This window comes from Aedes aegypti, chromosome 3 (assembly GCF_002204515.2).
Source record: "Aedes aegypti strain LVP_AGWG chromosome 3, AaegL5.0 Primary Assembly, whole genome shotgun sequence".
Classification (NCBI taxonomy): domain Eukaryota; kingdom Metazoa; phylum Arthropoda; class Insecta; order Diptera; family Culicidae; genus Aedes; species Aedes aegypti.
Genome location: NC_035109.1, coordinates 386,193,137 through 386,217,593, shown reverse-complemented (window position 1 = coordinate 386,217,593; position 24,457 = coordinate 386,193,137). Strand labels below are relative to the sequence as shown.

General features: G+C 41.7%; 1 protein-coding gene across 2 annotated transcripts in view; it reads right to left on the bottom strand.

Annotated features, from left to right (window-relative positions):
• Positions 1 to 24,457, bottom strand: part of LOC5563684 (protein amalgam) — a 300,411-nt gene that overhangs the window by 181,941 nt on the left and 94,013 nt on the right. For both annotated transcript variants that reach the window (XM_021853682.1, XM_021853683.1), the window contains exon 3: positions 2,832 to 3,661. In XM_021853682.1, coding sequence (XP_021709374.1) covers positions 2,832 to 2,892 — 61 coding nt within the window. In that variant the 5' untranslated portion in view covers positions 2,893 to 3,661. The remainder of the gene's footprint in view (positions 1 to 2,831; positions 3,662 to 24,457) is intronic.

The window sequence follows — 24,457 nt, the reverse complement described above, 5'->3', positions numbered from 1 at the left end:
CAGGTAATTTCAGCTTCTTCTTCTAGAAACATGTCTTCCTCTGATTTTGATATTTTGAATGAACATTTTAAACCTATAAAGCCCGGGACGAGACTTGTGTTCTTCAAATGGCTCGTTCTCATAAACTAGCCAACCGAATTACGATCTTTTTGAAGCTACTTTAAGGGGAAGAGTGGAGCTAAAAGATGGTATGCCCGGGATAGTTCCTTGACCCCCCCCCCTTTTTCTGGGAGGCGGATGAACGTGTTGCATAAGGCATAATTTCAACCAATCTTGACTATATGAACATGAGAACACTAAAAGATCATAGTTTTCCAGAGGTAAATCATTCTGAGTTAGTAATGCTTCATTTATGTTTTCAAAACAGACATATTTTGCCCGTCCAGAGGCCCTTTATATGGTAAGAATCTATCTAAAATTATGTTTGACCAATTTTAGATCAGCCAGAAAATCAAATAAAATATATGTATCACATAAAAGGCTTGTAGAGATGTAGGAGAATCGTTCATCCCTTGCAAAGATTCCAGGACTTCCAGAACCGGTTCTGTGGCCTCTGGACGAGCAAAATATGTCTGTTTTGAAAACATAAATGAAGCATTACTAACTCAGAATGATTTACCTCTGGAAAACTATGATCTTTTAGTGTTCTCATGTTCATATAGTCAAGATTGGTTGAAATTATGCCTTATGCCAAACGTTCATCCGCCTCCCAGAAAAAGGGGGGGGGGTCAAGGAACCATCCCGGGTATACCATCTTTTAGCTCCACTCTTCCCCTTAAAGTAGCTTCAAAAAGTTCGTATTTCGGTTGGCTAGTTTCTGAGAGCGAGCCATTTAAAGAACACAAATATCGTTCCGGGGAAAATTTGACAGTTCACGCAAAATTTTCTGAACTTTCGAGAAAAAATGAGATCATTAATAGCCCCTATTGTCCCGAGGACTTCAAAACACGTTAAAACGGATTTTTTTTTATTTTTTTTCATGTAAAAAACATTGTTTGTGAAATTTTATATCTTTCTTAAAAGTCAAAATATTTAGCAGAAATAAAAATTTTGCAAAATCGCGTTTTTCTGGTCATCCTATTTGGGAAATGGTCACCATAATCAAAAAATCCAAAAAAAATATGGATAAGGAACAAAATAGCAAATTTCCACGGAATTCAGTGACCCACAAGATTGGTTTTCCATGGAATGGCTGCTGTGAAGAAGTTCAAATGGAATGAGGAAATCTTGTTTTGCATCCCTGGAAAAATCATGTACAGTTTCCTGGAGGTCAAGGGTTCCTTATGTAATTCCTAATGTAATAGACTATCCGCACAGGAAATACTGATTATCTGTAGCGATTCCTGGAGGAATCCCTAGTGGATTTATGTTTCTGCAGAATTCTTTAGCCTACCCTCAAATTCCTGGCAGAATTCTTAGGGATAGATTCCTGATGCAACCCACGGAGAAATACTAACAGAAATTCCTGAACAAATCTCTGAAGGAATGATAGTAGTTAAACTTAGAGGTTTTCATGGATGATTCTATGGTTTTTCGTTGGAGCGATTGATAAAAAAATATACTTTGAAGCATTTCCAGAAGCATTTTTGATGGTATCCATAGAGTGATTGCCTGAAAACTCCCAAATGAAATCCATATAGAAATTCTGTAAAAATTACGCTAGTTATTTATTTCTATTGGTATAACTATTGGTAAATTGACGTCACGTGGTGGGCACAGGTCTATCCTTCAGTCTCGAACCTGCGTTATCTTTTACCCTTATTAATAGCTACTGCCAGATTATGGTCATTTCTTTTGGTCCGGTTGTTCGCTGAATTGATTATCTTTATAAATGTCGTTTTCTCCTTGAGTAAAGCCGGACAAAAAGGCTTCAAGACATAAACGATTGTTGCTCATTCAATACACACGTTAAGAAAATTTTTGTTGCGATTGAGTTACTAATGGAATAAAAATAGCTTAACTTATAATTTGCACTAAACTGTTGCTTGTCTGTTTGTTGTGCTTGTTTTGGCTCATTTTTATGAGCTTGCAATGTATTTGAAAAATTAAAGCTCTGATCGATTTCTGATCCTGTTGAATGCGATATGAATAAATCTACTTTTGCTCGATTATAACAGATGAATTGCACTGAATCTCGTGTAACATTTTCCTAGCGTGCAGCTGACTGCATTCAACAGCCAGCGAATGACCAATCGGAAAACGAAAATTCGAAAATAAATTGAATTTAGCGTCAACTTGGCCAAGTTGGGTAATGTACCGCATGCGGCCAGATAAATATTTTATCACAGTTGTGAGATTATTCCGCCGTTAGATGGTTTTTATTATAGCGAAGTTGATAGTTTTCCACAGGTGTGTTCATGGTCTGGGGCTGCTAGGGGCTCATGACGATTCCAAGTGTCATACGGTCAAGAAACCATGTTCGTACAATAAAAATGGGTTATATAGTCTTTTTCGTTTCATTAGAACTATCATGAACCATTCTATTTAAATTTTATTCAATTATTTTACTAAGAACTAAACGATCGAAAATGTTTCACAGGAACTATTTACGCAACAACCAAGCCCCTAACGCTCCAAATACATGGTATAGTTCTATTTAAAATCTAACAAGACATTAACCTGCTCTATTGTATATTGGTATCAGGGTACAAGAAGTAAAATCACCATACGTTCATGTGACATATTTGCGAGTACTTTAGTTCCATTTGACTACGCTCATGACTGCAACCCCATGCACACCACCTAGCAATAAAAATAAACATTCCACTTTCCCAGCACAATCCAAACACACACCGAAATATGAAAGGCAAAGAATGAAAGAGAGAACTCACCGTAAGCCGTTTCCTGGGCGAAGAGGAAGAATAGTAAAATATGACACACATATCCGGCCATTATTTTCCACCTTTAGTGCGCGCCGGGCGTCTTTCTTTCCGGAATGTTCTCTTGGCCTGCGGACAAATTTTCTGCTGCTGCTCCTTGGCTTAAGCACACAAAGCTCTCGCCAAACACTTCAACCCCCTCTCGGTCCCGAGATCTCCGAGGGGATTTCCGGTTTCAAACCTGCTTTCTCTCCGGTCTCCGTATCGTTTCCTTATTCACTTTCACAAGTGGTCGGTAGCATATATGTGTACAACCCTATACTGTTGCTGTGGTTATTGTTATAGAATTTGCTCCGATTTTCCACCACCAAAATCCCAGCACAGAACACGTTTTCCTTTGCCACCGGACACAACTTTGCTCACTTCTGGCAGACAGCCAACGAGAAGTCACACATAAGCTCGCATAAACACTCCGATGACGGTGAAGCTGAAGCCGGCTGTGATCTTGTTCTGCGCCGCCCGAAGGTAGGTTTCACTATTTACTGTTGCTTCAACGTTGTCTCCGAAGGACCACCGGACCAGACACCACTATCCTCTATCCCGAAAAGCAAACATTCACCCACCGACCGAAACTCTCAAGAGAATGGTGCAGGGAAACTACTTTATTATTACTTGTATTACTATTATTTCTCCACTGCTGTTGGTGCTAGTTCCATGTACTTTTTGAATTTATTCTTCATTCATACCCTCACTGCTGTTTTTTTATGATTATTTGTTCTGCGATCGGTTTGTCTTGGATCTCTGTTTCAGTACATGTGGGTATTCTGCGGCAAAAGGAATGTCTGAAAATAAGAAGAGAAAAATATTAATCAAATGCAATATGTTGAATGCATCTTTGCTCTTGTTGACCAGAAAAGAATGGGAAACAAACACCATTTATGGGTATTGAATTAGAAGAACGTACTATAGTAAGGATACACGACTGGAAGGATTTTAACTGTGATTTTATGAGTAGATGAAAAAAACAAATTCAGTACTATACCATTTAATTTCACTAGAACACAAACTCTAGTGGAATTAAATGGTATAGTACTAAATTCGAGTTTTTTATCTTCTTATAGGTATTCTACTAAACTACTAAATTTATTATCATATGTGATTTTATGGCTTTCGCAGTCTAGGGAAATCAAAACGGAAAGTTTTGTTTTGCCCGACGTTTCGGCACTTTGTATTTGGCCTTCATCAAGGGTAAACTAAAAAATTGTTTATTTCTTTTTTAGTTTACCCTTGACAAGGGCCAAATACAAAGTGCCGAAACGTCGGGCCAAACAAAACTTTTAGTCTTGATTTCCCTACCCCCCTAACGTGTTTATTTTGACAAAAAAAATCAAAATATTGAAATTCGACCAAAAATTGTTCTTCTTTTATTAAAAACTTCTCCATCATGAAACTTTGTCCCAAACATCTGTTTACTATCAAGATTTAATTAGCTTAGCTTAGCTTAGCTTAGACTGACTACACATATCAATGGTTGCTATTCCGTGATTGACCGAAGTCAGTGAAAATGCACAAAGAATCAACTAGAAGTTTGACTGGGATTGGCCATAATCTTCTTCAGTGTGCATAATTCAGTGCCTCTATTTATACAGGGTCAATAACGGCGCCGGCCACGTCCTTGCAGTCAGGTGGGATTGGGGGATGGAATGTTAGTGTGTAACCTTTGCTATTTGGAGACCGTGTTTGCCTCTGCATCTCCACAAAGGTTACTGGGAGGGATATTTGTTAATGGGGAGGATCGTTGGGTCACAGGATTCACTTTGATAAGCGATTAGACCATGATAAATAATTATTTGTGAGATATAAACATGATTATGCCGACACTTGAGGTGACGAACCATTCAAAGTTTGTTGAACAAATACCTAAATGTAACATTCCTAACACTCCTATTCTTATGCCGACACTTACAGTGACGAACCATCCAAAGTTTGTTGAATAAAGTGAACCTTTCGGAAGTCTACACTTGTAGTGTCGAACCATTCAAAGTTTTTTTAATTACAAAAATAGAGGTAAAAAGAAAGGGGTGTTTTGAAAAAAAAAGTTAAATATTAATAATTCATGAATCAGAGTTTATGTCGACACTCACAGTGACGAACCATTCATAGTTTGTTGAAAAATCATATATACATATAAGGACTAATCGAACGCGGCACTTTTTCACTTTACTCGTCCGACGCGCGACATATTTGATCCTGTCCTCATCGCTCGCCCCCGCAGGAGCAAGCGTCAAGGTCGAAGGATCAAACACTACTAACGAACCGATCACTTTTTCACTGCTTCACTACCGACGCGCGACATGTTTGATCCTGCCCTCATCGCTCGCCCCCGCAGGAGCAAGCGTCAAGGTCGAAGAATCAAACACTACTCTCTGTTTACTATCAAGATTTAATGGCGAAAATTCAAAAAAAAAAAATAAAAATGGGGTTTTTGTGTAATTTAAAATTTAAGTTTTATTTTTGATTTTTTTTATGAAAATAAATGTGGGCTTCGTAGCCGTGCGATTAGCGGCGTCAGTCGTTTTGTGCTACGGAGTGTGGGTTCGATTCCCGCCCCAGTCGGAGAAAACTTTTCATCAAACGAAAAATTCTTCACTGGTCCATTGGTCGTTCCGTGTCTCCGTTGTCTAATGTTCGTTATGTTCAGTCTGTGCAGCCTATGGCTGAAGACGGTGTAAATTGTCTTTATAAAAAATAAATGAAATATTTTTTCAGTGTACATTTTTCTCTTATAGTTCAAACGGTTCACTACAACTTCTTCATAGAACATTTTTCTCTAAAATCAACAGTTTCGGAGTAAGAATTTTTCAAATAAGTTACATGCAAAAATTAATGAGCCATTTTCAAAAGTTACACTTGAGTCAAAATGTTAAATTTTTCTATGGAAAACACTTATTCTACAATACCAAAAACATGTGCAAAATTTAATCCAAATAGAAGACTATCGAGCACGATTTTTATTTTTTTCGACTCATTCTGGATGGAATATTCGTCTAATGCAAACAATAACATTGGATGTTGACAGATTTTCAAAATGTTTTATGATTGAGCAAGTAACTTTGTATAAACTTTAATTGAGGTTATAATTGAGATTTGAGTGTCAGTCTACCAACACTGGTTGTTAAATAGATCAAGGGCCATCTGAGGTGAAAAACTGAATATATATTAATTTGCTATATGCTGCTAGTACTATTTTTTATCCAATCTTATGTATCTAAAGATCCGGGTATCTTAAAATTGTATGTTTTCTCCAAACAGTTGAGAGCCCCAATATCTGTCTGATAGTGATAAAATTGCTCCAAATTTGTTTCCCTAGATGTCACTAGTAATAATTCCAGACAGCTTCTAAAGGCTAGACTCGGGAAAAATGAGACTCGCTAAAACGATCACAAAACATCATTTTAAATCAGATACTTTTCAAATTTTCAGGCATTCAATAACTATATATTAGCTATGTTTTTGCATATTGTATCAATTGAATTTCCACTTTCATGCTGAATTCTCCTACATTTCTTTTAACATTGCTCATGAGATTTTGAGCGAGGCTTTGTCCATCTTTCTTACACAATTTCTTCCAGTTTTTCTTCAAAGCTTCATCGGTTTTGAATTATTATTATATCTTTATTATAGAAACTTTCAGCCCTTGGCTGGTTCGTCTCTCATCTGGTTTTGAATGTTTTTCCTCATTTCTTCAATTTCTTCAAAATTTTCGCCCAAAACTTTTCGATCGAACGAAGTTCTGGTGTATTTGGCGGATTCGCTTGCTTCGGGACAAATAGAGTTACATAAATCTCAGGAGCACATGAGTGTACTGACGAGCCTCCTATCAAACCGTCTCTCAGCTCATCGGAATCCTAGTGTGCTGCGCTAGCCGGAGGCTCACGAAAATTCTAAAAGCGCGCGCTAGGTGATGTGCTCTCGGGGAGACTCGTCTCATGCGCTGCTCGGCGCTACGGCTCGCCATCGGTATCCAAGTTGTGAAACAACTGCTTAGTAACGAAGAGCCTCTACAAGTATTTTCGCCACATTATGCAGGCGTCTAGATGGCCTACATGATATGGTCGAAGACTCGGGATCCAAGAGTTACAATTTCGAACCTCGTTGAAAACTTTTGTAATCAGTTCAATTATTGCGCTGAATTTTAAACAGCGCATGTGACGGTGCGCATGAGACCGCAGTGAGACACATCTCAATAAAAATGAGGCGCACCAAAAAAGGTCTCACAATGTACAGCGCGCCCGTGCGCTTGCAAGCAATGAGGCTCCTGCACCTAAGGCTACAGCACGTGCACAGTAGCTCTAGTTACAATTGAGATTTGAGTGTCAGTCTACCAACACTAATTGTTAAATAGATCAAGGGCCATCTGAGGTGAAAAACTGAATAAATATTAATTTTCTATATGCTGCTAGTACTATTTTTTCTCCAATCTTATGTATCTGAAGATCCGGATATCTTAAAATTTTATGTTTTCTCCAAACAGTTGAGAGCCCCAATATCTGTCTGATAGTGATAAAATTGCTCCAAATTTTATTCCCTAGATGTCACTAGTAATATTTCCAGACAGCTTCTAAAAACTGAACTCGGGAAAAATGAGACTCGGGAAAAATTTGTCCATCTTTCCTACACAATTTCTTCCAGTTTTTCTTCAAAGCTTCATCGGTTTCGAATGTTTTTCCGCATTTCTTCAACTTCTTCATCATTTTCGCCCAAAACTTTTCGATCGGACGAAGTTCTGGTGTATTGGGTGGATTCGCTTCCTTCGGGACCACATTAATGCCCTTCGCTTCGTACCAATCCATTTCAGGCTTGGCGTAATGGAACGATGTGAGATCTGGCCAGAACAGCGTGGGACCACGGTGAAAGCCGAGGAAGGACAGCAAGCGCTTCTGCAAGCATTCCTCTCGATAAATCTGCCCGTTTCTGATGCCGGTTGTAACGAACGGCTTGCTGTACTGTCCGCACTCGCAGATCACCTGCCGCAAAAGGTACTTGTTCGCGAATCTATCTCTTCCGGAACTTTCATGCTGGACGTACTGACAAAAAACTCTAGGCCGGGGATTTGTTTGGTGCCCGCTTTGATGTATTTCTAGTGGTCAATGACGAAACAGCCTGGTTTGAACAGCCGCTCACGATGCAGCTACCGCGCACGCAATTTGGCCACCGTGATTTGCTTGTCAGTCTGGTTTGGCGCCTTTCTGTCTTTGAAAACACGTAGCCCAGCCCGCCCGCCATGGCCTGCTGGAAGAACCACCTCGACGAATTGACCTTTTAGACCACGTCGTGCCTTATCTTACGCGCCTTCTATGGGTATTCCGTTTTAGGATTTCGGCCGCTTCAAGGTCTTCGTCTCCTGGAACATCCTCACTACGCGGGACACGGTGGAATGGTGAATTTCAAGCCTTTTGCCCATCCATCTGTGCGACTGATAAGGAATAACGATCACCGCGCCCAAGATTTACTGGCGTAGCTCTTCTTGTTTCGAATGCATCTTGAAAACTACTTGACAGATACAATTTTGCACACATAAACATAACACTCTAAGCTAGTATTACCCAAAATTTCATTAACTTTTACTCACGCGATAGAAAGTTACATTCAAAACAAAGTGTCGCAATTTTTCCGAGTTCAATATTTATAATTCAAAAAAATAAAAAGCAAGAAGGTTAGTTTTTTCGACAAATAGTTTTAGATGACTGTAATCTTCCTGATACAGATTAACCCCTCTACCGGCAGCTTCATTTTATACCACCAAAAAAATATTCAGATCGCGATAACTTTTTTGTTTCTTGATATTTTCGCACCAATTTTTCACAAGATCTCAAAAAACTCTTCTAATTTAAGAAGCCGCATCGATATTAATCATTAGGGATCTAGTTTTGAAGATATTCTGATATTCCTTGGGGGACCGACATTTTCCATATAAAATGTCTTTGGCGGCTATTTTGTTTAAGGTCAATTTATCAAAAAAAAAAAATATAACTATACAATACCAAGAAATGAGAAGCTACTCTGAAAAAATCATACAAATCGGTTCAATATTCTTGGAGAAATCTGAAAATTACGATATAAGGTTGTTTAGAGTTTTCAAGATCTTTATTTGTCCAGGGTGGTACCAGAAACATAAATGCCCATTACTCAAAGACGGCTGCACCAAATTGCTTTACTTTTCACAGCATACTCGCATTAATATATAATTTCGATGAGTGAATATTCGAATACGATAATAATTCTGTAGCCTGAGATATTTACGTGGGTTATGGCTACGCGTCGGTCCCCCAAGGATTTTTGGAATATCTCCGGATCCAGTTTTGTTCGTTCAGTGGCGCTGCAGTATATTTTCAAAAGATTTCTATCCCAAGAATCTCATAACCTAGAATGTTGGGCAGTTTTTTTTTAGACAACGAACATGTTTCTTATACCATTCCAACCTAAGTGTTATGCACGACGATTCGGTTGCCCAACTTAAATTTGATGCTGTACTATATACACTTCAAGTTTGTTCCATTTAATAGGTAATAGTCTCAAAAATAGCTCTGTTTTTCTGAGACAATAAATCAAACAGAGCATAGAAACAAACTATTTCGCCAAATTGACAGAAAGTGCCAAAATTAACTCACATAGCTTCATGAAAAAAAAATGGAACAAATGTAAAAAAAATGTTAATTTTTATTCCATCCGAAAATTTGAAAATATTTCAATAAACAGGAAGGGTTGAAGTTTTGATCTTTTTAACATTTTGGCGTAGCAGCCGTGGATAAAAAGGCATCTTTAGCAATTGCTAGGCTTTTAGAGTTCCATATGAAATATGTGGTAAAAACATACAAAACCTCAAAAGTGATGGTTCAAAAATCCGAAACGCGCTGAAGGAATAAAGACTTTAAGTTACAGAAAACACCTTTTATTCAAAGGTTCACCAACAGTTTGTTATTTTTGGACAGATATCGGGACATGGTCTTTGTTAAAAAAAGCATGGATGCTTTTGATATGTTAATACATACAGTTCGTGCTTACAACATGAATATCTCTATTATGCCTCATTTTTGGCACATTTACATGGATTACGGAAAGGGAAAGTATCGTAGAGCTAATGAAAGTTGGGCAGATTTTTTTTATTGTTATGGATAGTTCAGCTTTACCAGTAACAAAATCATGTTGAGAATCCCATGGTAGAGGTTTTTACTATGTTAAGATAAAAATGGAAAAGTAGATGCAAATAACTTCCACTCAATCAATTTGAAGCATATACTTAAACTCCAATAAAATTTAAGGCAGAGTAGGCCGTCATAGAAATTTGTACGCGTCGTTGATGATTTTTGCCAAATTCTTTCACAATTTCGAATTAATGAAAGTCAGCTGGTATTGCACTGACGCAGCTGAAAAAGTATCAGAAAACTGTCTGCATGTGGTCACATATAGAGTTACTTTTCCGGATCATTGGTAACTATATGGACTGAGTTTTATCGCTTTGAAATTGTGAGCTTCAATGTCAACATGGCTGTCAAAACGAATGACGGGCTACTTAGCCTTAAAGTGTAGAAAAAAAAGCAAAGAATTAAGACACCAAACTTTGAATTTTCAAAGTTAGGTCGTCACAGTCCTTATATAACAACTTTTGTTGAAAATTTCTTTGAGTTGTGAGTTATTTAAAACTTTCATAAGTCGACGTTCCCTCACTCGGTATCGACAATATTTATTTACTGGAATTGCGTGTTTTTAACTCCATGCATGCGCGGGTTTATCCTCCAAATAGTGGCAAAAAATTCCACAAGTTCTTCTAAGAATTTATTCGAAGCAAATTTGAAGGGATTTCTCTAGAATTTCATCAAGAAATTATGAATTTTTTTTTTCCAAGAACGCCTCAAAGTATCATCATTTAATAGTGTTCCAGAAATTCATTAAGATACTCTCCAAGGATTTGTTTCTATTTTTTTTTTCTATGAATAACCCTTGCAGAAATTGATGGAGTCCAATAAGAAGTGTTTTGAGAAATTTCATTTGTCTTCTTCAATGGGAAAATAGCGATCTGTTTATCGTCAATAATGTATTGTTTAGATTCTATGACATTTCCCGGAAACCCATTTACCAGAATTCCACTTCCCGGAATGCACCAAATATAAGCATGGGCGGATTTTTTTGCGGTGTAGATGACTGTAGTAATATTCGTAGCGACTAACGCGCAACTGTTCAGCAAGACGACAGCTGAAGGTCAAGGGCTCCAATTCCGTCGCTCTAGGATCTTTTCGGCTAGGAAAATTCTTCTACTCTCCAGGACATGGTGATTTTTTGTCAATTGTTGAATACTGCTCTCAGTTAATCACTATTGGAGTTCCCATATGAACAATAAGCGAAGAAACAGGCTATTTCAGTCGAAACGTCATGTCAGCTTAGCTTAGCTTAGCTTAGACTGACTACACATATCAATGGTTGCTATTCCGTGATTGACCGAAGTCAGTGAAAATGCACAAAGAATCAACTAGAAGTTTGGCTGGTATTGGCCATAATCTTCTTCAATGTGCATAATTCAGTGCCTCTATTTATACAGGGTCAATAACGGCGCCGGCCACGTCCTTGCAGTCAGGTGGGATTGGGGGAAGGAATGTTAGTGTGTAACCTTTGCTTTTTGGAGACTGTTTTTGCCTCTGCATCTCCACAAAGGTTACTGGGAGGGATGTTTGTTAATGGGGAGGATCGTTGGGTCATAGGATTCACTTTGATAAGCGATTAGACCATGATAAACAATGATTTGTGAGATATATACATGCTTATACGTAAATATAATATTTTCATTTGATATGAACAATTTCTATGTAGAGGAAAATTATGCCGACACTTGAGGTGACGAACCATTCAAAGTTTGTTGAACAAATACCTAAATGTAACATTCCTACAGCTGTCAGGACGAAAGCATGTGTTATTATATTTTACTCATTTGAAAAGAAACAAAAAACTCGATTGGTTGGGACATCATAGAACACTCTTATTCTTATGCCGACACTTACAGTGGTGAACCATCCAAAGTTTGTTGAATAAAGTGAACCTTTCGCAAGTCTACACTTGTAGTGTCGAACCATTCAAAGTGTTTTTAATTACAAAAATATAGGTATATAAGAGGTGTTCTGAAAAAAAAAATGTTAAACATAAATAAATCATGAATCAGAGTTTGTGTCGGCACTCACAGTGACGAACCATCCAAAGTTTGTTGAAAAATCATATTTACATCCCACCATTGTAACGATTGAATGTGCAGTCATACATATTTTATAGATTAGAAATAGTAGCATGAAACGAGCTCACCAATTGATCCGTTATCCTTGACTGAGCAGCCACAATCCACTTTCGGCTTCACTCGTTTGCTCGGCTATAAAAAAGCACTCAGGAAAAAAAAATAAGCGCACGACCCAAAAAGAATAAAAAAATAAATGTTCGGGCTTTCTTGACGCACTGCCCAGGAGCAAGCATCAAGGTCGAAGGATCAAACAGAACTAACCGATCGTGGCACTTTTTCAGTCACTCCAACCGAACTCACCGGTCACGCCACTTTTTCACTTACTAGACCAACGCGCGACATGTTTGATCCTGCCCTCGTCGCTCGCCTCGGCAAAAGCAAGTGTCAAGGTCGAAAGATCAAACAGAACTCTATTTCAGTCGAAACGTCATGTCAGAGAGAAAAAGATTTTTTTCTTTCTATATTTACCGTGATGAATCAATACCCGGACGCTCATCTGAGAGAGACTCGTGATGAGGAAAAATATCAACGTGATATGAAGCCCGATTTCCGATGTCACGAAACGTCAAATGCAGCCCGTCGTTTTTTAAGAAGTTTGCACCAAAGTTGCTAATAAATCTAAATACAAAATTAATTATTGCTGATGTCTGCTACGTTTGCTGGCATGGAATTTAACTCAAAAAGCTATTAACGATTCGGTGTGATGCAAAAGCAATCATTTTTTGATGAGAGGTTTCACGTGAATCTGTGAACGGCTTGCGCATGATTGGTATAAGCACAAATTGGAATGAGAAAAAACTAAGTAATCAAAAAGTAGACCGTCTTCGCTAGTCTCGTCTCAGATCTTGATGAAAGTTACAAATATTCTAGTTAAAATAATTATATATATTATGAAGATAATGATTTTTATTACACATGCCTTGTTTTCAAATCCGGACATGTGAATCAAAAAGCCGGACACAGTTGAATCACTTTCCGGACACCCAAGCATTGGCCAGCTAAATTCAAATAAAATAAATGAAATTCATTTTAATTGTGACTATACATTATATTTTTGTTGTTAAATACATGGAAGCACATAATAATGGTTTAAAAAAGGAATTATCAAGATTATTCAGTGTTCTGGTGACTTACATCTTTTGGTTGTAGTCGCAAGACAATAATCTGCAAAAATCGTCATCATAAAATCGACTTTTTCACTTCAATTTCATTTCACACATGTACGCGACGCAACCCACTGCGTTCAGTACCGCCCCGACAAATTCGCTATCATCTAGTGGCGATTCCTAAAACCTTCGCTGACACCTAACTGACACCTCGTACCTTGCATACGTAAACCTATGTTTGACAAAACGACAGAAAGTTAGAAGACGAACACGTGAAAAGTTATTTCCATTGTTAAAATCCACTAAAATTTCTATTTTGTATCCTAAACTTAAACACAACACAAAACATTGACAAATAAGCAGTTACAAACGACGGACAGTACACGAAGAAAATTAAAACTCTTTAAGCTTACTCTGCTAAACAACGAGTTTGTCTGGAGAGGTTTTCGAAACGTCCAATAGTCCGTCCCGTAACAATCTTAAAGAGTTTTATACTCAACCATCCGGCTGATTGAGTGGTAATTACCATCACAGGAACAGCGATATATGTCGAGCGACGCAGCTGCCGAAAGGTGTTGTACACTCTGTGAGCAGCCAACCCACAGCGGTCAGATGATCGAGTGTGTGAAATGCCACAATCGGTACCACAATTCGTGTGCCGGTGGTGAGGATGGTACGTCGGCTACGTCTAGCCCATACTACTGCGATCTGTGTAGGCCCAGAGACCCCGCGCCGTCCGTCTCAATCTCCTCGGCTGCCTCTACCACAGCTAGCGCACGGGAGGCGAGGTTGCAGTTACAAATGCAACAGCTCGCGGAGGAAAAACTTCTTCAGGAGAGATTGATGACCGAACGGGAAAAGGCAGAAAGGGAAATGTTACGGCTCGAACGAGAAAGGAACGAGAAGGCGATCGCCGACAAGATCGAGTTAGAGAAAGTGTTCATCACGCGTAAGTACGATTTGCTGCTTGCGCAAGTGGACGAGGGGGACGACAACAGGAGTGTGCGCAGTAGGCGAAGCAGTCTGAAAAGCGCCCAGAGAGTGCGCATATGGATTGATAACCAGCAGGTGACCCTGAATACCAAAACTGGGGAATGCATCTCCACTGGATTCACGTCACAGCAGAGCAGTTCAGCAAACCAGCAAGACGGTACAGCAGTGCACAACCTAAACCCCTTTGAGCCACCGAAAACGATCGCAGCGAATGATATCAACGTACCCGAAAATCAAGCCGTCGCCGCCACAGTAACGAGCGGGTGGATGGATATGATTTCGCCGTTCTCTAGCATGAATCTCGGACCAACCACGAGCGCCCCGGCACTGCTTCCAACGTGTCAGTCTACTCCCTTCGTGGCACCTACAACAACACATCCACAGGCTAGCCAGCCTGATGACGTCGAGCTCGCCCAAGAGGATCAACACAATCGCACCTACTCGGTGCGGATCGACCCCGCCAACACAGCACTGGAAGTTGAACCAAGTTTGTATGTAGGTTCGGCTCCGGTAAGTACACCGCGGAGACAAGTTAGAATAGCCGATACAAATGTAGGTAGTAGGGCACGTGGAGATGTATTCTCACCTAGCACATCCATTTCTAACCGAAACAGGCAATTTTACGATGCTAACGTAGCAGTTAGCGTCTCTTCCCTAGTAGGCGACACTGGGTCAAATCAGTTTAGGGCCATGAGAGATATCGTAACAATTCCATCCGTTACACAAACGAATCAAAATCCAATTAGAACTGTGCACTCTAGCAGTGCGGCAATGCTTAGTGTCTCGAGTTATCAGGACCCAATATTCTCCCTCTCAATGGGTTCCTCCGCTCCCCAGTTTCCTCCCCTGTCAAACGTTCAATCGCTCGCGAGTAATGTGGCCGGTCCGAGTTCGGCAAGAGCTAGTCATGCTATCGGTGTTCCAACAGCAGTGAATCCCGGTGTTAGTGACAGAACAGTGGATTCTTCTCAATTTTGGAGCGACTGTTTCAACAGTGGTGCGATCTCGGCTCCCGGGATCAACTCTAGGGTGGACCACCTACGGCATCCTACACATCTTGCTCCAGTGGTTAGTTCAGCATCAGTGCATCCTGCGGGGATGAACGCACCATCAGGAGTTTTCCCATCCGCTGGTAACTCCACACCGATGCACAGCTACTTCAATCCACCGTTTCAACAGAGAGAAATCATTGGTGCTGCACATCCTGTATCGTCATCAAGTTTCGACGCTCAACTACTCAACGCTCCTACCGCTCAGCAACTGGCAGCCCGCCACGTTGTCCCGAAAGAACTTCCGGCCTTTTCGGGAAATCCTGCAGAATGGCCATTATTTTGGAGCAGTTATGAAACGTCAACGAGAATCTGTGGGTACAGTGATTCGGAGAACCTCATGAGGCTTCAACGTTGCCTGAAGGGAGAAGCGAGGAAGGCGGTCAGCTGTTTCTTGCTTCATCCGCTGAACGTTCCGGAGATCCTGCGCACGCTTAACACTCTATACGGACGACCAGAGGCCATCATTGGGACATTGCTAGCAGAGGTACGAGCAACACCGGCACCGCGATCCGACAGGTTGGAAAGCATTATCAATTTCGGATTAGCAGTGCGGAATCTCTGTGCTCACCTGATTGCGACTGGCCAAGAGTTGCACTTAGGAAACCCAATGTTAACCAACGAGCTGGTCGACAAACTTCCAGCAAACATCAAGCTAGACTGGGCGTTTTACACGCAGCGGGTGGCGAGAGCAGATTTACGAGCTTTTTCGGACTATATGAACGTCATCGTCGATGCAGCGAGTCGAGTAACGCCGGTTATGGATAAACCGGAGAAATCGAAGGGGAGAGCCGTTATCAACGCGCATTCTTCGGAAAGCTACGCCAGTAAGAGCCATGGAGAACACAAGTCCACGATGATGAAAACGGAGTGCGATAAACCATCAGTGGGGGCTAGCGACAAGCCCTGTATGGTTTGCAAGATAAGCGGACACAAGCCGAAGGACTGTACATCGTTCAAATCCAAAACGCTGGAGAATCGGTGGAAGATTGTACAGGAACTTCACCTTTGCAGAAGATGTCTCTACCCACACGGAAACTGGCCCTGCAAGGCGTCAGTGTGCAGCGCAGGAGGTTGTCAGCAACGGCACCATAAGCTACTTCATCCCGGCAACCCGAAGCAAGAGCAAGATTGTGCCCCATCTTCAAGTGCTGTAACAGGAGTGGTTACTGTTCATCAACATCTCCACAACAAAGTTTTGTTCCGAATTATACCGGTCATGCTACACACCAATGGGAGATCTGTCCAAACATTTGCCTTACTTGATGGAGGGTCAGACTCAACATTAGTCGAGAAATCACTAATTGAACAACTCGGCGTGGAAGGACCTGTATCTCCATTGTGCATGCAATGGACGAATGGAGTGAAACGAACCGAAGAAGATTCCAGGAAAGTTCAGCTCATCATTTCCGGAGTAGGACAAAGCAAGCAGTTTCAGTTGAAAGGCGTGCAAACAGTGGAGAGTCTTGACCTACCAAAACAATCGGTCCATTTCAAGGAATTGAAAACTCGTTTTGCTTATCTGCTAGGATTACCCGTTAGGAGTTACAGCGATGGAGTTCCCGGCATTCTAATCGGGCTGGATAACACTAAAGTAAAGACTTCCCTGAAGCAACGAGAAGGAAAGGCAAACGAACCTGTAGCCACCAAAACCAGGCTAGGATGGGTTGTGTTTGGCCGATCAGGAACCATGGAGCCAGATCCATCGCATCGAGTACTCCACGTGTGCACCCGTTCCCACGACGACGATCTCAACGAGCTGGTAAAGCAGTTCTTCACGACGGAAAGCGTAGGAGTATCTGCATCGACCGTAACGGAGTCGGAAGACGATCGACGAGCACGAGAAATACTTAAGGCGACGACGGTTCGGACTCCCTCTGGAAGATACCAAACGGGCCTGCTCTGGAAGTTGGACGAAGTCAAATTTCCGAACAGCCGGCCAATGGCTGAGCGGCGTCTCCAATGCCTCGAACACCGTCTCTCAAAGTCACCCGATCTTTACGAAAAAGTAAGGCAGCAGATGTCTGAATATCAGGTGAAAGGTTACGCCCATCAAGCTACACCAAGGGAGCTGGAAGAATCGGATCCTAAACGCGTGTGGTACCTACCACTAGGCATCGTTGTAAACCCTCGGAAGCCCGATAAACTACGTATCGTGTGGGATGCGGCCGCCGCCGTACAAGGAGTCTCGTCTACATCAGGTGCAGATAAGACCGGAAGACCGACAAGCCCAGAGGTTCCTATGGCGGGATAGTCCAGCGGAAGCTACGAAGGTTTTCGTGATGGATGTGGCAATCTTTGGTTCAACTTGCTCGCCGTGTTCCACGCAGTATGCGAAGAATATCAACGCCGACGAACATGCAGCAGAGTTCCCGAGAGCAGCGGTCGCCATCAAAGATAACACCTACGTCGATGACTATCTCGATAGCGTCGACACTGTCGACGAAGCGGTTGAACTGGCTTTAGATGTGAAAACCGTGCACGAACGAGGAGGGTTCCAGATACGGCATTGGATGTCGAACTCCCCAGAAGTATTAAGGCGTATCGGAGAACAGAACACTCAAGCGGTTAAAAGTTTCGTGATGGACAAAGACAGTCAGCAAGAACGTATTCTGGGAATGGTCTGGTTGCCTAACGAGGACATGTTCTCCTACACGACAACTTTCCGAAGCGATTTGGAGCGCCTCTTCGACGTAGCTGTTGTTCCTACCAAACGAGAAGTTTTGAAGCTAGTGATGAGCCTGTTTGACCCTCTGGGACTCATTGCATCATTTGTGGTAGAAGGAAAGGTCATCATTCAGGAAATTTGGAGAGCGAATGTTGGCTGGGACGAACGAATTCCTGTCGAAATGCTTCCTCGATGGCAACAGTGGTTGGAGGTGTTACGATTGCTGGACAAAGTAAGGATACCACGGTGTTACTTCCCGGGATACAGCTAGGAAGCATACGAATCTCTGGAGCTACATATCTTTGTCGACGCCAGCGAGAGCGCTTTCGCGGCTGTCGCCTACTTCAGGATCGTTGACAAAGGGGAGGTTCGATGCAGCTTGGTGGGAGCGAAGACTAAAGTAGCACTGTTAAAACTTCTCTCTATTCCTCGCTTGGAGCTTCAAGCGGCAACGATTGGGACGCGGCTAATGAAGACCATCGTGGACAACCATACCATTCCAGTGAAGCGCAGAGTAATGTGGAGCGATTCCAGAACTGTGCTCGCATGGCTCCGTTCCGATCAAAGGCGATATCGTCAGTTCGTGGCATTCCGTGTTACGGAGATACTGGAGGAAACAAGCGTAGCTGACTGGAGATGGGTGCCATCGAAACAGAATGTGGCGGATGAGGCCACGAAATGGGGTAAAAGTCCCAACTACTTGGAGAGCTGCAGGTGGTTCAACGGTCCTGCATTCTTAAACGAGGACGAGAGTCAGTGGCCCAAGGAGGAAACCACATCGGAGCAGTGTACGACCGAAGAGCTGAGGAGTGTACATGTTCATGTGCAGACCTTGGCTGAACCTGTAATTCAGTTCCAACGATTTTCGAAATGGGAGAGACTTGTCAGAGCTGTTGCTTACGTGCGCCGTTTCTACAACAATTGCTTACGGAAAAGGGCCGGCTCTGCGAGAAAAGGGGATACGCTCTCCAGTGAGGAGCTGAATCTTGCCGAGTACTCGGTCTGGAAGATGGTGCAGGCGGAAGTGTTTCAGGAGGAGTTTGCGCTTCTACAAAAAAATCGAATCGTTCCCGAGAGTCAACAGAAGCCTGTGGAGAAAAGCAGCAAAATCTACAAGCTACAGTCGACTCTCCACATCTCGATGTTCTACATCTCGATATCTCTCCCTATGTCGATGATTGCTTCGGTCCCTTCATTCTGCATACGATTTCGCTCTCCATATCTCGATATCCTCCTTATCTCGATATCTCCATATCTCGATGTGTACCTGTTGATTGTTTGTTCCCAATTTTCTCTCCATATGTCGATATAAACATTATCAAAGGTTACTAGACCAGATTCAAATGATTCAGAACAAATTGAAAACTTGAAATGAAGTTTGTTTGTTTATTATTTTCCTAGTAACGGAGTGATTTTCAATCTAGTGCTCATTAAATTAATGTTCTTTGTCTCGATCTCTCCCTATCTCGATGGTCCCTTCGATATCGAGATGTGGAGAGGCGACTGTATCACCGTTTCTGGGCGAAGGAGATATCATCCGGAAGAACAGCCGGATTTCAGCGTCACCGCATGTTTCATACGAGACGAAGTTTCCGGTTATCGTGCCCAAAGACCACCATGCAACGCACCTTCTGGTAAACTGGTACCACCGGAAATATGGCCACGCAAATGGAGAAACGGTCGTCAATGAAATGCGACAAAGATACCATGTCCCGAAGCTTAGGGTCGTCGTAAGGAAGACTACGAAATTCTGCGTTTGGTGCTCTGTATACCGAGTTGTACCCCAGGTACCAAAAATGGGTCCACTGCCATTGGCGCGGCTTACGCCCTACGTGAGAGCGTTCACCTTCGTAGGACTGGACTATTTCGGACCACTGAATGTTCGCGTGGGACGGGCAAGCGTCAAACGATGGGTAGCTCTGTTTACCTGCCTGACTACCAGGGCAGTACATTTGGAGGTAGCTGCTTCGTTATCAACGGACTCGTGCAAACAGGCTATCCGGAGATTCATCGCACGAAGAGGAGCCCCACAGGAGGTTTATTCGGACCAGGGGACGAACTTCCAGGGAGTCAGCAGTGAACTGTCGAAACAAATACAATCAATCAATGCAACACTGGCTTCCACCTTTACCAACAACAGGACCCAGTGGAAGTTCAATCCACCGTACGCTCCTCACATGGGGGGTGTATGGGAGCGACTAGTTCGCTGCGTTAAGAGAGGACTGAGTTGTCTGCTGACAGACAGAAATCCCGACGATGAAGCTTTGTCTACAGTTCTTGCAGAAGTCGAATCCCTGGTGAACTCACGCCCACTGACCTACCTACCCTTGGAGAGTGAAGAGCACGAAGCCAACACCCAACCACTTTCTGCTCCTGAGCTCCAGTGGGGTGGTCCAACCAACTACGAAGCCTACGGATGAATCAGCGGCTCTTCGTTCCAGCTGGAATGCTATCCAGGTTATGCTGGACAACTTCTGGAGACGCTGGATCAAGGAGTATCTCCCGATCATGTCACCTCAATCGAAATGGTTCGGAGAGTTGCGGAACGTTCAAGTGGGAGATTTGGTGATGATAGCCAGCGAAAAGGAGAGAAACAGCTAGACGCGAAGACGAATCCAGCGATTTTATCCAGGAAAGGACGGACGAGTTAGGCGAGTAGACGTGCAGACTACGATGGGAGTTCACCAACGCCCGGTATCCAAGTTGGCTATACTGAACGTCGCTGGAGATTCTGGTATAGCTGAAGGTTCTGGCAGCAATACGGGGAGGGGTATGTACGCGACGCAACCCACTGCGTTCAGTACCGCCCCGACAAATTCGCTATCATCTAGTGGCGATTCCTAAAACCTTCGCTGACACCTAACTGACACCTCGTACCTTACATACGTAAACCTATGTTTGACAAAACGACAGAAAGTTAGAAGACGAACACGTGAAAAGTTATTTCCATTGTTAAAATCCACTAAAATTTCTATTTTGTATCCTAAACTTATAAAATCCACAACACAAAACATTGACAAATAAGCAGTTACAAACGACGGACAGTACACGAAGAAAATTAAAACTCTTTAAGCTTACTCTGCTAAACAACGAGTTTGTCTGGAGAGGTTTTCGAAACGTCCAATAGTCCGTCCCGTAACACATGACCATTTACTTTTTCTTTTGAATTTCCTGCAGTTTTCGGTGCAGTTGTATTACAAAATAATTGTTCACTTAAGCAAACTACAAGTTAAACGTATAGCGTCCGGATTTCAAATTCATGGTTCACAAATCCGGGCACTCATTTATTATACGAAAAAATGTCCTTTTAAATTTGTTTTCACTGTTTTAAAACATTTCAATCATTCATTTCACATCTTTAAACACAAACTAAGGTTTGCAACAATTCGCATGCAATGTTTCTGAAATTAATTATTGTCAATTTGACCGCTCTTTGAATTGTTGGTGGACTTGAACCACGAAAACTGCACTACGAAATAATGGTGTGAAGCTGAGGTTACATTTTCATTTCTATTTTTATTAATTATCTGAGAATGGCTACTAGATCAAAAAATGTAGTAAAATCATGAGCAATGTTATTTAGGTCATATGTTCATCACTAAAGTTACATATTTATTCAAATTCATATTTTATTCAGTAGAAGTTAGCAGAATATCCGTATATTGGTACCGTCCGGATTTTGATTCGTCACGGTAACCTTAGGCTGGTGCATCTAATGAAAAAAAGATAATACCACTATTACTACGAAAAGTTCATGATAATTATGTCTCGCTCCAAAGGTGGGGAAGGAGTTGTGAGAAATATCACATGCCTTACAAAATTGACAAGGGGAGAGCTTATCAAACATGTCAAATTTTTGCGTGACATAATTTGTGTACAAACCCATGTCTCAACAGATTGACATTTGTTTGAAAGAAGGGAAAGTTTCTAATGATGAATTTCAACAGCCTTCACACAAAAAAAAATGTTTTGTCGGTTTAGTTATGAAGAATGGCAAATGTCAATAAAAAGGGTGATTCTTTATGAAAATGTCAGCAGCTTTATTTATACACTTATACTATCCTATCCTGGGATTTTTATACACACAAACACGTCGGAACCCTTGACGAACAAAACTGAGAAGGAATCATTCAAATCCGTTGACCCGTTCGTAAGCCATTTCGTGACATACAAACATCGTTCCATTTCTATTTATATAGATTGAATTCATATTAATATTATTAGATTGGTTATCAGTTTTAAACACTATTATTTGTTTGGGTAGCACAACGAGGAAGAATACCTAATCGAAATATAGATTGTCTGGACAATAATAACTCCACCACCATAAAACAAAAATGGAAGGCCGAAAACTTCCCAACAGACCGTACGAAGATGGTACAAAGGTTTCAAATGTCTTGAGTTTATTTGGTCGGTGGTTAGACTGGACCGAATTGTTTTTGGTGGTTTCATGAAAACGAACTCCAACCTTTCGCAATAATAAAATATTTGCATTATTTGCCGCTATATTGATACCTGTATATTTGATGAATCATTTGTAACAAAATAGCACCAACAAAATCTGAATTGAGTCGTTGACTTATTTTTGCAAGGCCAAAATACTATCTGGCCCGGTCTGGAGGTTCTTCTGATCTTCTTCTGCTTGGCATTAATGTCTTCACTGGGATAGAGCCTGTTTCTCAGCTTAGTGTTCTTATGAGCACTTCCACAGTTATTAACTGAGAGCTTTCTTTGCCAAAGTTGCCATTTTCGCATTCGTATATCGTGTGGCAGGTACGATAATACTCTATGCCCAGGGAAATCAAGGAAATTTCCATTACGAAAAGATCCTGGACCGACTGGAAATCGAACCCAGACACCTTCAGCATGACTTTGCTTTCTAGCCGCGGACTCTAACCACTCGGCTAAGGAAGGCCCCTTGACATACTATGTTATTGTCAAATATCCATCCGTTATACCATTTTTATTATTTTTTTTTCGACGACTATTCTTTTTAAACTAGTATCACTTTAGGGATTCCAAAGAACTTGTGATTCCATTAAAGCCACACATGTGAACCATTTTTTCCCTCTTGAATGCAAAACTGCACTCATCCCACTGTCTGCTCATTACCCACATTCTCGCGCAAACAAGTGGTGCTCATGCCGTTATCAGGGAAATTTATTGTAATGTATTTTTTGTGCAGTTGCATTCAGTCCTATTTATTTTATTTACTTTTGTTGCTGCTGCTGCCGTTTGCTCAGCAGCTTGTGCAAACAACTATTTATTTTCGCGCAAACTGCCACGTGCAAACGGTCTGACTTGGTCTGGTTGGTCGTCCCATTTATTTCCCTTCTTTTGCCGAACCGGGCTGCGACTTGCAAACCCAGTGAATGTGATTCATTTTTTCCGCCCAGATTGCAGTGCGCCATATGTTGGGCTGGAAAAACAATGAGCGCGAAGAAAAACGCGCAATGAAAATAGCTCATAAAGTGCAGCATTCGGGCTGGTGGTGGCGCACAATGGGACGTTAGCAACAAAAGACGATTAAAATCTTTTAGGGCCCTGATAAAGAATCTATGACAAAAGGTCGAAGGACAAAAGGTCGAATGACAAAAGGTCGAATGACAGAAGGTCGAATGGACAAAAGGTCGAAGGGACAAAAGGTCGAAGGGACAAAAGGTCGAATGGACAAAAGGTCGAATGGACAAAAGGTCGAATGGACAAAAGGTCGAATGGACAAAAGGTCGAATGACAAAAATGGTCGAATGCACAAAAAGTCGAATGGACAAAAGGTCGAATGACAAAAAAGGTCGGATGGACAACAATTTAAGAAGAACAAAAGGTTATTTAGATAAAAAAGCAAGTTATCACAAGCGCTACAGCTCAAATAGAATACGCGCATATTTTCAGAAAGACCATACTGAGGGAGGTTCAATTTCAGCTGGTCAACGGGGTCTTTTCGGGGTGAAATTTTGTTAGACTTTTCAGGTCGTAGTGCATCCAGAGTTACTGTGTACGTGCTGTAGCCTTATGTGCAAGAGCCACATTCCTTTCATGCTCACCCGTACACTGTACATTTTGAGACCTACGTTGGTGTTCCTCGCTTTTTTTAGGGTAATTTCTCAATGCATCTCATGCGCTTCGTCACATCTTCTTCTTCTTCTTCTTTCTGGCGTTACGTCCCTACTGGGACAGAGCCTGCTTCTCAGCTTAGTGTTCTTATGAGCACTTCCACAGTTATTAACTGAGAGCTTACCATGCCAATGACCATTTTTGCATGCGTAATATCGTGTGGCAGGTACGATGATACTCTATGCCCTGGGAAGTCGAGAAAATTTCCAACCCGAAAAGATCCTCGACCGGTGGGATTCGAACCCACGACCCTCAGCTTGGTCTTGCTGAATAGCTGCGCGTTTACCGCTACGGCTATCTGGGCCGTCACATGCGTTGTTCAAAAACAGCACAATAATTGATGTGAAGACAAAATTTTAAAACGAGAATCGAGATTGTAGCTTCCGGATTGCGCGTTTTCAACCGTATCATGTAGACCATCTAGACAC